The 14530-nt window shown below is 47.8% G+C and overlaps 1 protein-coding gene across 6 annotated transcripts in view; it reads left to right on the forward strand.

The window, feature by feature from the left end:
• The window catches only part of PHACTR1 (phosphatase and actin regulator 1), a 527166-nt gene that overhangs the window by 418719 nt on the left and 93917 nt on the right, over positions 1–14530 (forward strand). For all 6 annotated transcript variants that reach the window (XM_057304929.1, XM_057304930.1, XM_026511501.4 and 3 more), the window contains one exon: positions 1981–2061. In XM_057304929.1, coding sequence (XP_057160912.1) covers positions 1981–2061 — 81 coding nt within the window. The remainder of the gene's footprint in view (positions 1–1980; positions 2062–14530) is intronic.

Genomic DNA, 14530 nt, shown 5'->3' on the forward strand with positions numbered 1-14530 from the left:
AAGCCCCCGAGAAACCTCATTCTGCTTAAGGGAAATTCATTCAATTTGTGGCTCAGTACGGGATTGGCAGAGCACCTCTTTATGCATGCTTTCTGGGAGGCTCGATGCCACCCCCAAAATCTGTTCACAAAATCCTTGCTTAAAAACCCCTGCTTCACCTTGCCTATCCAGTCTTCAGCCATCAGGATGTGCTGAGTCGTGCCAGTCAGGGCTTTGGTCGTGTATCTGTCTGCCTATTAGGTTAATGTCTCTGTGCTAATGGTCTTTTTTTCGCTGACATCCGGGGGCTTATGTCTTAGCCTCCCCTTAACTATGATATTGACAAATGCTTTGTGGTTAATTATCTTCTTTTAGGACGTTTTGCGGAAGTCATTTCTGCAAAGGCTGCAACGCAGAATGCTAGCATGGTCCTGTCTAAGCTGCGTGTCAGGATGCTAGTGCTATTTTAGCTGCCCTGACTCCATATTTTCTTGTTGGGGACCCTGGCCCTGACTACCTAACTGCCCAACTTACTCCTAACAAAAGCAGACAGAACTTTCTAACCTAACTGCATGCAGTTCTCTCTCCCTTTTCTGGGCGTTCCTCTTCTGCCCTCCTGCCCCCACGTCATGTCATTTGGTATGAGTCATAAAGCTCCCACAGCCCCCCCCCCCCCAACCAAGCACCATTCCAGTGATTCCTACACCCACCTTTCTGGCTTGACCTCCGTACAGCCCTCCTGACTCACTTCTATGGGTGTATATATATGTACCCATTTTACCATTAATATGTTCTCAGGAAGCGATATGGGAGTGCAGCCTAACCTCGTATTTATTTTGTTGCCTCATACCACTTAATTCATTATAAGTTAAGAGAGAGTTAGAACACGTAAAAAATAATAAGTCCCAAAAATATAAAAAAGGTAATTTCCAACCTTGATATGGCTGAGAATAACCCAGAGAGCTTTTCATGACAATATAAATGTCCAGGGTCCCACCCTGGACCTATTAAATCAGAGAAGCGGGGGCTGAGGCATCAGTGTTTCTCATACTGACTGAGTAACTTGACCAAGGTCACTTGGCTAGTAGGTAACAGAATCCTAGTCCCTGTTTCCTTGCTTGCTTTCTAGCGCTGACTTGAATTCTTCGTACTAAATTCTACAGAGCTTTGTACGTGCATAGTTAATCTGTGTCTGAATTTGTCCACGTGAAAGTTTCTTTATAACTGGCTTCCCCCCTCCCTGCGGAATAACTGTGCATCCAAAGGATGTGGAGATTCTCAAAAGCAACCAAAGTAACCTCTTCCCTCCTCCAGCGCCACCTGCCTCAGTGTCCCGCTCAGGGGCTCAGCCAAACCCCAGTGGATGTGTGTTTCATAACTGGGCAGCTCACAGCTTGCTTGTCCGCTTGGATTTGGAGGCTAAGAGAGGAAAGCAATGGGCACCTGTCCCATGGGGGTCCCCCACTACCTGCCCCCACCCCCCCATCTCTCACTTCAGAGAGTTTTGTAGGAGATGTTTTCATACCATTTTTTTTTAATAGTCGGGAAGGAACAAAATCCTCCGTGAGACATGAACTGTACGAAAGACATCATTAAATCCCACTCACAAGGAAATGCCACAATCAGGACGATGTGCTGTGACACAGAGACTGTGCCGAGGTTGGAGACAGCATTTCTGCCTTTGAATCCCCGCTCCTCTTGTCAGTAGTTCTGTTATTCTGACAAGTTGTTGAATTTCTCTATGCTACAGAATACTAAACCCTAAAGCGGGGTGAAATAAAGGGAAATAAGAGCTCCTACCTCATAGGTAGTTTGAAGATCGTTTTGAAGATTGGATGAAATAATCTGATTAAAATGCTTATCGTATTTCATTAACTTACATTAATGAAACGTAATTTACAGAGGCTTTTCTGTATGTTACTTTTTAATCCATGTTAACACATGCCTTGAAAAATGTCTTTGTTACCAACTCACACCTGCTTCTCTGTGTTTTGCTCGTAGCCCTGGAAAGGAAAATATCAATGAGGCAAAGCAGAGAGGAGCTGATAAAACGAGGGGTCTTGAAGGAAATCTATGATAAAGGTAAGGGGGACCGGTCTGCTCCTTGGGCCCTGGAAAGCCGTGCATGGAATGGGTGTGCGTACTTCTCGGAGTTGGATTCCGTGTTTTGCATTGCTTTATCAGGATTTGAACCTTGAAAACTCCACGGACAGTTTTGGAGGGAAGAAAATTTCGCAGACCACGCCAGAGCTCTCAGTATTATAGAGAAATCAGGCTCCTTTATTCTCAGCATTGGAATCACACCACAGGGTACCGTGCGGAATGACACGGCTGCAGGAACGGTGTGGGTCCTGGTCGGAATCTGTGGCTGTTCGAACACACACAGCTGGGGCGAAGTTAAGTGCCGAGGCTCTTTCGGGCACTGGGGGTTCCCAAGACACATGTTAAAAATCTACGGGCATCTAGAATTTTCTTGACAGATTTTTTTTTTAGCGGCCTTCTGTCTCCCCACAGTAAAAGAAGGCAACGCAGGGGCGCCTGGGTGGTACAGCGGTTAAGCGTCTGCCTTCGGCTCAGGGCATGATCCCGGCGTTGTGGGATCGAGCCCCATATCGGGCTCCTCCGCTATGATCCTGCTTCTTCCTCTCCCACTGCCCCTGCTTGTGTTCCCTCTCTCGCTGGCTGTCTATCTCTGTCAAATAAATAAATAAAATCTTTAAAAAAAAAAAAAGGCAACGCAGAGAACATTATAAAATATAACTGTACACATAAGATATTTCAAATGATAATTTCGAATGATAATATGGGCAGGATGCTGCAGGTGCCTTGTGAAAGTGTCCACAAGGGTTTGTCAGTGAACACTGTCTTTTGCTTATTGAGTGCCCGTCTTTAAGTACAAATGTATGCAGTGGTTTAAATGGTATATTAAGTGTTCTTCATTTTTATTTTTTAAGAGTTTTGCTGTTTTAAATTAGGCTTTCTCTCCTCCCCCTCACCCCTCCTCTCCCCTCAGCTACCCTCACCCCTGTCTCTCCTCCCCTGTCTCTTCCCCTCTCCTCCCCCTGCCTCCTCCTCTCCCTCTCCCCCACTTCCTTTCCCTCCTTCTCCCCCTTCTCACTCTCTCCTCCTCCTTCCTCCCCTCTGTCCTCCCCACTCCTCCCCTCTGTCTTCCCCCCTCCGTCTTCCCCCCTCCTTCCCCTCTTCTCCCTCCTCCTCTTCCCTCTCCTTCCCCCTCCTCCCCCCTCCTCCCTTCTTCTTCCCCCTCCCACCTCATCCCTCCTCTCCTTCCCCCTCCTTCTCCCTCCTCCCTTCTTCTTCCCGCTCCCCCCATCCTTCTAGCCTCTCCACTAACCCCTCCTCTCCTCCCTGTCCCCTCCTCTCCTCCTTCCCTCTTTCCCTTCCACTGTCCATGTTAAGGCCTCTGTGAAATGGCAAACTCTCGTCTTCCATCTTGATGCGTCATCACCGGTGATTGTCCGTCTCCAGTCTCCCTGTTGCTTGAAGCGGGTGTTATTTGCTGGGCCAGGTGATTAAAGCACATATTCTACTGCAAAGACACATCTTGACCGTTCAGCAACCCTGTAATCCTGCGTTGACCATGTTCCTGGGAGTCTTCTCCGGGCCTGGCTTGTATTCTGATACAAAAAGGCAGGTTGGGTTTCTCACTTTGGTCCACCTCTCTGCTTCCGCGTGTTCAGTGACTCGGTCCTTACGCCTCGGGCTCACGTCCCCTTGTCCATTCCCGTCACGGGCCTTCCCGGTGGCACTCCTCAAGTACTTTCTCTTAACACAGATGGCCACCCCGAAGTGCAACAAGTAGGAAGTGGCCCCGCCCTGCCCTACGTGGCAGGGGTGCTGGAGGTAGGGGTGAAGTTGTGCTATTTCAGAGCACCTCCTGGGGCCAGGAAATCCCTTTTGTGACCACTTGATCCTTCTCCTGCTGGGTAAGGCCTTCCCAAAATACAGTTCTCTGGTGGATTAAGCTCTCAGGGGAAGAGAAAGCCACAACGTCGTCGCGTTTCTCCGATGTCTTGCTTCCTGTCCAAGCCCCAGGCATCCCCTGCGTGGACCTTAATCCTTGCTGCTTCCCCCATCGGAGCTCCGCAGCAGAGATGGTTAGCGTCTGACTCCAGGTACCGGACTGCATAATAAGCCTCCCCTTGCTTCAGGAAACACTCCATCACATTTAAAGCCTGCTCAGATCCTGTGAAATGATCCCTTCCCCTCCCTCCTGTCTTCTTGCAACCTTTATATCTCTTACCGTAAACCTTCTGGAACACTCTGGAGAATACGTTTGACTATAGCATTGATTATTTCCATTCCACCTCATAACGGGGTTAAGGTAAGTTATTTCCCAAGTAACTTCTGACTTCACCAGAGAAGTCCTAGGTTATTAGAGCAAAAGCCTCATTTTCTAGAGACAGAAATGGGGAGCGTTGAGGGGGGGGGGCCTGCAAGCAAGTCCCAGCTGCTTTACTGTGTGCGTTCAGGAACTGGCTGTGGACAAAGGGACCAGGTTAGCCCCCACTTGTCACAACCACTTCCCGACTGGGCTTTTCGCTGTCACTGTGCTCTTCTGTTCGGTGTTGGCCGCCTTCCTTACTAGCGCGTTCTGTCCAGGAGAACACAGCCCTCAGAGGTTCCTGTTTGGTCCTCCCAGCCTCAGATCATGCTTGAGATAGATAAAGCTCACAGAAATTGTTGTTTGGGTGATGGGAAGAGGAGAAGAGAGGGACTAAAACCAGAAATTCATTGCACAGAGTACACGCAGGGCTTTGTATTTGCTTTGGGTTTTTCTGATAAAAAGTATGCATTGGAGGGGCACCTGGGTGACTCAGTTAAGCATCTGACTCTTGGTTTCGGCTCAGGTCATGGTCTCAGGGTCCTGGGATCGAGCCCCGAGTCAGGCTCAATACTCAACAGGGAGTTTGCTTGAGAGTCTCTCTCTCCCTCCTTCTCCCACTGCTCCTCCCCCTCTTGTGTGCTCTTACTCGCTCTCTTCATCTCTTTAAAATCTTTAAAAAAAAAAACAAAAAAGCATCCGTTTGTATCACTGTGGATATTAATCATGTTACCTTATATCAGCTGTGAGGAACACGGGCCCTGGCGTCCGATTGCTTGGGTTCAATTGCAGTTCTACCACTGATGAGCTGTGCAACTTCAGTCAAGTTGCTTACCTTCTCTGTGCTTCTGTGTCTTTATCGAAAAGTGTGGATAATGTCGTAATGAGGTTTACCTGGGATAACATGTGATGTTAGTGTGCTTGGGCAGCCATAACAGAATGGCACAGACGGAAATGTCCTTCCTCAGTGTTCTAGAGGCCGGGAGTCCGAGATCATGATGTCAGCAGGAATGATTTCTGGTGAAGTCTCTCTGCTTACCTTGGCTGCCTTCTCACCGTGTCCGCCCATGGCCTTCCTTCCATGGACACACACTTGTAGTGTCCCTTCCTGTTCCTAGAAGGACATCACCCCTGTTGGATCCAGGCCCCTCCCTTATAAGCTCATTGAACCTTGATTTTCTCCTTCAAGGCCCTTCCTCCAAATACAGTCACACTGGGTGTGTGGGATTCAATAGAGGAATTCGGGAGGTGGGGAGGATACCACTCAGTCCTTAACAATATGTCACATAGAATGGTGGTTGTCGCCCCATGTAAATTCTTGAGAGGTGGTAACACACCATTATTAGTAGTCGATCTCACCCTTTACAGGTGTCGAGACCCTTTCCATGCCTCGCCCTCAGTCAGCAGGTCCAAGAGTTTGGAAGAAACATGAGTGCCCCTCTTTCATCTGAGGTGTGAGGATCTGCGACCCACTCTTGACCATGTGGGGGGCCGACACGAAGACACCCCCACCCCCGGCCCGATTCAGTTTTCCTCCTACCCCTCCTCTTGGGTTTTCCTGTCCTCCGCCTCCTCCTCCCCTTTCTAGGGCATCACTTCTCTTGCTGTAGCTGGGGCTCTGGTGGGTAAAACACGTAAAACTCTTGCCACAACGTGAGTGAACAGCAAGTGGCAAAAGGACTTTTTTTTTTTTTTAAGATTTTATTTATTTATTTGAGAGAGAGAGAGACAGCCAGCGAGAGTGGGAACACAAGCAGGGGGAGTGGGAGAGGAAGAAGCAGGCTCCCAGCAGAGGAGCCTGATGCGGGGCTCGATCCCATAACGCCGGGATCACGCCCTGAGCCAAAGGCAGACGCTTAACGACCGAGCCACCCAGACGCCCCCAAAAGGACTTTTTAATCGGTTTCCAAGTTGCGTGTTTCCAAGAGACATTTCAGAGATTCGGAGCCATCATGCCACGTTGCCTGGCTGGTAATTCCTCCTCCTGTGCGGCTTCCTGCGTTAGCGACACGACTCCAGTCTCCTGGCAGTAAAACGGATCCCACCGGAGATGTGCGGTCCCTGGCGGCTGCCCGGTGGTTTGCAGTCACTGTGCCGGCCCGTCCGGCTGCCCGCAGCCCACGAGGCCTCGGCCTCTATTCACACTGAGGCCACGCTGTTCCGTGTATCAGCCTGCTAACGTGCGAGAAAGTGCTTTACCCTTAGTAGGTACCTTTCCTCTTCCAACTTCTTTACGTGGTTGATTTTGCTTAATAGCACCCCACTTGTTCATAGGAAGTATAAAGGTGAACTGGAAGGAGTGTGTTAGAAGTATGGAGCACACAGCACTCAGTAGCTTATGGGTTTTTTTTTTTTAATTATTGATTTCCATATAGAATCACATAATCTTAGAATCCAGAAGGGACTTTATTATTTTTTTTAAAAGATTTTATTTTTATTTAATTGACCGAGAGAGACAGCCAGCGAGAGAGGGAACACAAGCAGGGGGAGTGGGAGAGGAAGACGCAGGCTCCCAGTGGAGGAGACTGATGTGGGGCTCGATCCCAGAACGCCGGGATCACGCCCTGAGCCAAAGGCAGACACTTAACGACTGAGCCACCCAGGCGCCCCGAGAAGGGACTTTAGATAAAAGTTTTAAAATCCAGGAAAACAGTTTATTCTCTGGGTATATTGAGACCATGTGAGAAAGCAGGACACGTTGAAGACTCCATAGAAAGAAAATTTTTCATTATTAGTCTTGATATGGTAGGGACATGAAATCCTAAAATCTTTTAATCCCATTTTCCAAAATTTCCACCATGTGGATACAGCAGGTTTAGGAAGAACACAAGGTACACATTCAGAGGGTAAACTCATCATTCTAAATTGCAAAAAATGTTAAAACCAACTAGTGGTGGAAAATAATCTGTAATTTGATAGGCAGCTTATTTTTTAACAATTTATTTCCCAACCTTGTGGCCTGTGTGTTTGAATCAGAATGTGATGTTTCTCTTAGACTCACATACATTTCTTCATACAGCAAATTGGTCCTGAGTACCCTCTCTGTGCCTGGCGGTCCCCTGCGTGTTGAGCTACAGTGATGACCAAAAGAGCAAAATCCTCCCCTTCTCAGAGTTTCTATTCTACTAAAGGAAATAGGACATAATTAGATATTTCAAGGAGTGAAGTCAAGGAGTGATAAGCCCTATGAAGAAAAACAAAGCAGCAGGGTAAAAAGATGAAGTCATTGAGTGAAGCCATGATCTTGGTTAAATGCAATCATGGAGAACTTGATACTTACACAAAGAAATTAAATGATCTGTGGCTGAAACGGGGGCATGGGTCCTACCACTTACTTCCAAAAAAACTTTGACTCAGTATGTTCCTTTTAAATTCAAGCCTCTATACTACATTTGCCTCTCTCTCTCTCTCTCTCTCTCTCTCTCTCTCAGTTCTCTGTAAATCAGAGCACATCACACTCCACCACCACTGCCCCCCACCCCCGGCTCAGAGCCTGCAGTGGCTCCCCATTTCACTAGGAGATACTCCAAGTTCCTGCGACAGCCTACAAAGACCTCTGTGATTTGCACTCCAGCCCCTAAATTTGCTTCAACTCCCTGGCCATACCTCCTCATAATTTGCTCTTTTTTTTTTTTTTTTTTAAGATTTTATTTGTTTGAGAGAGAGAGCACACAAGCGGGGGGAGCGGCAGAGGGAGAGGGAGAAGCAGACTCCCTGCTGAGCAGGGAGCCTGACCTGGGGCTCAATCCCAGGACCCCGATCATGACCTGAGCCAAAGGCAGACGCTTAACTGACTGAGCCACCCAGGCGCCCCTCTTAACTTCCTCTTGATGACACATCTCCAGCCCCGCTTTCCAGCCCTTGATATTGGCATTGGCCGCTCCCTCTCCTGGAATCCTCTTCCCCCACATATCCATCCACACAGCTCCCTCTCTTTTCAAGTCTTTGCTCAGATGTCACCTTCTCAATGACGCTTATCCTGCAGCAGCCAGATTTTACATTGTTCCTCCTTCCCTAAGTCCTTCCTCCCCTTCCCCTGTTCTGTTTTCATTCTTTTTTTAGTTTCTGTCTCTTATATCACCTTCAAACAAGCTCTCTCAATTCCTTATCTGTTGTGTTACCCTTTCTCTCACCTGTCCGTCCTCACTGAAACAGAAGCTCCAGCACATAGGGTGGGGTCTTGGTCCGGGTTGTGCACGGATGCAGCCCGGGAGCCCACAACAGTGCCTGGGCCATAGCTGATGTCCAGTAAACGTTTATGGAATGAAGCACGTATGCAAACCGGCGGCTGTCCCTGCCTGCTCACACCACTTGGTTTATTCGCTCGTGTCGGTGAACTTCCTGATTCTCTGATCCCCCTTCTTTATTCAGCTTTATGGTCCATGAAACTTCATCGCCAGTTATTGAAATAGGCAATATCATTATTATGTGTATGTTTATGGAGATGGGTGCTAAATACTCGACTTTCAGACAGTGGCTTTTAAGTATTAAGGAGAAAAATACCCTGAAAACAATGCATGGTTTGGCTATTACTAAAATAGTGATAATATTTCTCTGACTTAGCAAGACTCTCAAGAGGTCACCTGGCAAAGCGAATGTTATTTTTCCAACATAGAGATTAAGTGGTGGAAGCCCGGCGAGGTTATTGCCTTGTCAACGGGTCCATGGCCGCCAGCAAGTGTGGACGCTTAAAACCCCTGCTAAGCCGGTGTGTCCTCCATTTGGAATTTATGGGAACACAGGAAAACTTTGTAACATGTTGCCAGTTGGTAGTCAGAGGATCTTAGTAAGTGTGGTTATTAGTGTGGTTTCAGATACTCTCTACAAATAAATGTAATGCTGGATTTGAAGAATATCAGGGTTAACAGTGGCGATTGTGCTGAATTTTCCTGAAGAACCTTAGTTCTCCCCCAGTGTCACCTGCTGCATACAGGACAGGCGTGTTTAATTCACATGGATGGGCAGGAGAGGGAAGGAGAGGCAGGAGAGGGAGGGGAGACCATCTCTCAGCGGTGGGATGGTACGACATCGCCCCTTAAGGGGAGCTGGAACGTGCAAGAATTATAGCTAGGGCCGCAGCAGCTCTCCCAGGAGTCTCCAGGGCAGTCCCACCGAGACCCAGGGAAGGAGACAGCCCACCAGCGAGGGAAGAAGAGCAGGGGGCCATGTCAGAATAGAACTGACTGGGGGCTGGTGAGCAACCTCCCTTTCCCCTGTGTGCTGGGAGTTAGAGATAACATTTCATGGCAAAGAATAAAGTGCACTGAAGTGTGCTTTTTGCCTTAATCAAGTGAGAGCAACATTTTGGAAGGTGTTGTTTTTAATTATAAGCACAAACAGAAGCTCTCTGAAATGGACAACTCTTTTATGCACGAGGCTGCATTTTCCCTTCTCTGGCATTCAAGAGAAGAAGAAGGAAAAAAAAGCCCACTATTTAAATTAAAAGGTCACCATATTTTAAAAATTAAAAATTCTCCTGTGTATCAAAGGAGATGAACGTAGTAGGCTTGGGCCTCCTGAAGTCACGTTGTTTATCTGGTACCGGAGGTGCGTAGACGTTTCAAGTCAGAGTTTGTGGGAAATGCTTTTCACAGCCTTTACCGGGCACGATTACTTTGTCACGTTTTTCGCTGTTTCTGAGGCCTTCCCTAAAAATGGCACCTTCTGAAAGCTATGGTGGAGAGTAGCTGTGCGGAAATAAAAATGGTGTTTACCTTTAGCATCAACGACACTCGTGACTGGTGAAGCACCTCAGAGCCTAGTACAGTGGATTTGCCCGACTGGGGTAGTTGGAAAGTGCTTTAAACAATAAAGAGAATAAATAGAAGTTGTGATCAAAATTCTCTTAAGCAATATGGTTCTTTAAAAAAAAAAAAAATCACCATCCCCAGCCAAACAGTGACTGAAATTATTGTTACAGCCACAAGTGAGCATCCCCAGTCAATTTACTCATCCCTTGCATATTTGTTGAATACCTGTTATGTTGTGGGCACCATCCTGGGCACCGGGAGTACTTAGGAGGGACAGGCCAGGCTTCCCTGGCTAACAGAACCCCCAGTCCTGGGAGTAGGGTTCAGGCACTCCACAGTTATGACGGGGAAGGTGCAGGCTGTCCGGGGGCACATGGAAGCATCACCTGCCCGGGCCTAGAGACTTAGGGAAGGCATCCCGGAAAGAGTGGTGTCTCCGAGAAAACCTGGCATGTGATGAGAATTATCCCAGAGAAGCTGGACAGGTTGGGAGAATGTCAGAAGGGGAAGGACTAGCCCACGTGGAGGCACCAAGTTGGGGAAAAGGGAGGGAGAAGAGAGTGTGTGTTTAGTAAGGCAAGGGGGCATTGGGATGGATCATGCAGACAGGAAAATTATAGTTGTTGTTTATCCTTTATCCTGAGGGCTGTGAGGGGCTTTAGAAGGGTTTTCTGCATGATCGGATTTGCAACCTCATTGTTCTGCCTACGGAGAAGAACATGGAGGCCAAGACATGAGTCAGGGTGTCCAGATAGTGACCATTGCTGGGATTCAGTGACGTGTTGGAGGGTAACAGGAATGGGGCGACATCTGGGGAGAGGACAGACTGGAGAATTAGAGGAGATGGAATCAAGAGGGCCCTGTGACTGCTGAGATTTGGGGAAGAGAAGGGAAGAGTGTAAGCATGGCTGATACTCGGGATTCTGGCTTGGGTGACTGAGTGGGCAGATACTGGGGCCATTTACTGAGCCAGGACCCAAAATAGGCGAGCTGAGATCACAAAATATTGCCATGGTTTGACCACACTGGGTAGACATACCCAAATATCTATGCAGACCACTAAAGATACAGATCTGAAGCTCAAGAGAGACAACTGGTTTGGAAATGCAGGTTTGGAAGAGTCATATAAATGGTTATTAAATCACACAAGTTGACGATAGTTCCCAGAGAAGATGTAGAATGGGAACATAAATGATCCTGATAGAAAACCCCATGGAACCCCAACATTAAATGTTCTGGTAGTAAAGCAAAAATGGTCTGGGAATAAGAAAAAACCCTGCAAGACTGGAAGTGGACAGAAAAATAGGAAGTAAACCGGAAATGTGTATCAGAATGGAAGCCAAGACAAAGTTTTGGGAAAAAGTGGTTTAAAGTGTCAAATATAGACACATCACATAAGATATGGACCAAGAAGTGTCCTTTGGATTATGCGTATGATGCTTGATTGTAGGCTTTTCAATTACCTATGAAGCCAATGTGAGATCAGCAGGGTATAAGTTAAAAGGCTTCTGGTTCAGGTCACAAAGACTTAACTCAAGGATGGGGAAGCAATAAGCAAATTTAGACCATGATCTTTTGTGTTTTGTTCTCTGTAGTATTCCAGATGCTTTGAGCAGTGCTTGGCATTTCTCAGTGCTCATTTAATAGTTATTGCCTTAATGAGTGGCTGAGCGAATGAATGAATCTCACATAATAAAGTCTAGTGGTAGGACAGCTCCAAGATTGGTTAATTCATCAGTTCACTAACATGGCTAAAGGATGCCATCATCGGGCTCCAACCCTTCACGGTAACAAGATGGCTGCAGGGATCCCACCATCACATGCAGATAATGTATCCAGAGGAAAGAGAGGGGGCTGTCTCTTCTTGGTATCTCTTTCCAAAAGCAAGCAAACCTTGCCCCAAAGCTTCTCCAGAATCACTCTCATTTTTCGTTGACCAGAATTTTGGGAGATAACCACTAGATATTTTGTTGCCTAATTTTGACGGATGCTTCCATTAACTAAAGTGTTACAGACAGTCAACTCCTATGGGCTGCTGCCTAGTTGGAGTTGTCCTTGGAAGACCCACCACCATACCACCCTTTCCAGCTGCCAATCCAGGCAGGGCAGGTGACCATGGGCATGGTGGGCATCATGGCCACCCACCCACACGTCCCCAGCCTACTGACGCTTGATCACTCTACAGTCATTGGTCTGCGTGGATGTTTGCGGTGCCAGAGCCAGCCGAACTTCAGAAGGCTGGTAGCTAATAAAAGGAAAGCCGATCATACTTAGAAAAGCCTTCCTGACTTGTCTAGGATTTGTGTAGATTTGGACAGGTAAGCAGGGCATTCGACTTCACCCCCACATAAATATCTAAAACAGCAGCGCTCTGCTGGGAGCTCCACACCCAAGGTTCTGGTCCTAGCTCTCTCGTCTTCTGTGTGTACAAGGCACAGGGCAGCTTTTCATCTCTTGGGACTCTGCTTTCAGAGTGGATGCGACCCCAGGACCCTGACTGCTCCCACCGGCAAAGCCATGCTTCCCTTCATTCCTCTCTCGCTGTGCCCGGTCCTCAGCCTGCTTGATTAAAAGCCATCTGTTGCAGCCAGGGGTCCTCCTAGTGTCTCAGGGAATACCCACGGGATGGCGTACTCTTCAACTCCAGTCTGCCCTTGCTTGTTCTCTTATGGGGCCATTGGAGGATCCAAGAACAGAGTCCTGGTTGGCCTTCTAAGCCCTTTCCTGCCCCGAGTGCCCAGTAAATGGTAGTGAGGCTCTCCACCGGACTTGGGGCCTGTGCTGCTTTTCTGCTCTTCTTAGATGCCTACCTTCCCTGGCTTGCCTCCCCTTCCCAGTTTCCCTTCCCCTGAACCTCGACTTTCCCTAGTGCCCCCCCCCCCCCCGCCGCCCACCCGGGAGAGCTGAGATTCCAGTGTGAGGCCTCAGGACTTCTCCACAGGCTGTGCCCACCTCTGTAACTCTTCACTCTTGCCAGCCGCATGCTTCCCGGAGCACATCTTCGCTCCCCAGCCCTCTCTTAATTTCTCAGAAGGAAATATTATCCACAAAACTGCCCACTAACTGTGATGTGGGCCACGTTAGCCACACCCTTTCAGCCTCCCAGCTCCAGAAATGCATTCCCTTTTTCATATTCATTAGGGCCATGACTGTGATTTTCAAGTCTGTTGTGAGCAGTACCGTCCAGTAGAATTCTAGGCCGTAACAGAAATGTTCTGTCATTCTGTGTGCTGGCCACCCCGGCAGCCTCTAGCTAGCCTCACGTGGTTGTTGTGTGCCTCAAGTGTGGCTAGGGGGTCTGCATTTTAAATTTTATTTAGTTTTAACTAATTATAGCTGCCTGTGGCTAGTGGGTGCCTTCTTGGAGAGCCCAGCTAGAGAAACAGAGTTGCTTACCTCTGTCTGGAAATGGCCAGCCCCTGTCACTTCCCGCCCCCCATTCTAGCCATTGAGGATTTTTTTTTTTTTTTTTGAGTCTTGGATTCCAATTTCAGCTGGGCTACCCTGATAACTAGGCAAGGCCCCTTGCACAAGGATGCAGTGTGCTTCTCTGAGAGTCACATGATCATATAATACAATAGGGGAGAAGCTGTGACATCTCATTCATTTCATATTCAGTCCCTGCCCCAGTTGCAGTTTTGGTATCAGAATGCCCAGGAAGAGCAAGATGGCAAACGCTCTTCCAGCTACAAACCTGGGAGCCAGAGTCGTTGTTTGGAAATCATACTTCATACTTCATCAGGTTAGATGATGTAAGAGCCATTGGCCTTCGGTGTGAAGATGGGGGTACAGGCAAAGCTGTCCCCAGTACAGATGAAACAGACCACTGTTTGACACAATGAGGCATTTGCAGTCCCAGCAAGCAGCTGAGGATATGGCAGGAAATGCTGATAAATCCAGCAGAAAACAGCTGTAGGGAAATGCAACCGAAACAGGCTCCCCAAGGTCAAGGCCACTTTTGTGACAGGAAGTCATTGCACCTCACATATTTAATGGCTTAGGCAAAGGCCTCTTAATTAATTTCAAAATAGGATACGAAATCCAGAACAGTAGCAAGCCTAAAAAAGGCGAGGTGATTCTCCGAGCACAAAAATAGGTACCGCTCCATTCCATGTAAGAAACCGTCCTGAATATCGCAGCATCGATTAAATTCTGGTATTGAACTGCATCTTGCACAGATTTTCAACGTAGCGGGTTCGAAAAGACTCTCTGGGTTACAAAGATGCTTGTATCAGACAGAAAGGAACCCCATGGCTCCTGCATAGTCGTTCCTCTGGATCAGCTGATCAGAATAATCCAGAGACTTGTAGCTGCAAATCAAATGGAAGATTCTCTAACTTTGTAGATTCCTAACATATGTGTTCCCTGATCCTACAGAATCCTCTGGTGTCTGCCTGAAATCCTGGTGATACACAGAGCCTTTTAAGCACAGAGACACACACAAACACGCTCACAATGA

Source organism: Ursus arctos, unplaced genomic scaffold (genome assembly GCF_023065955.2).
Source record: "Ursus arctos isolate Adak ecotype North America unplaced genomic scaffold, UrsArc2.0 scaffold_31, whole genome shotgun sequence".
NCBI lineage: Eukaryota > Metazoa > Chordata > Mammalia > Carnivora > Ursidae > Ursus > Ursus arctos.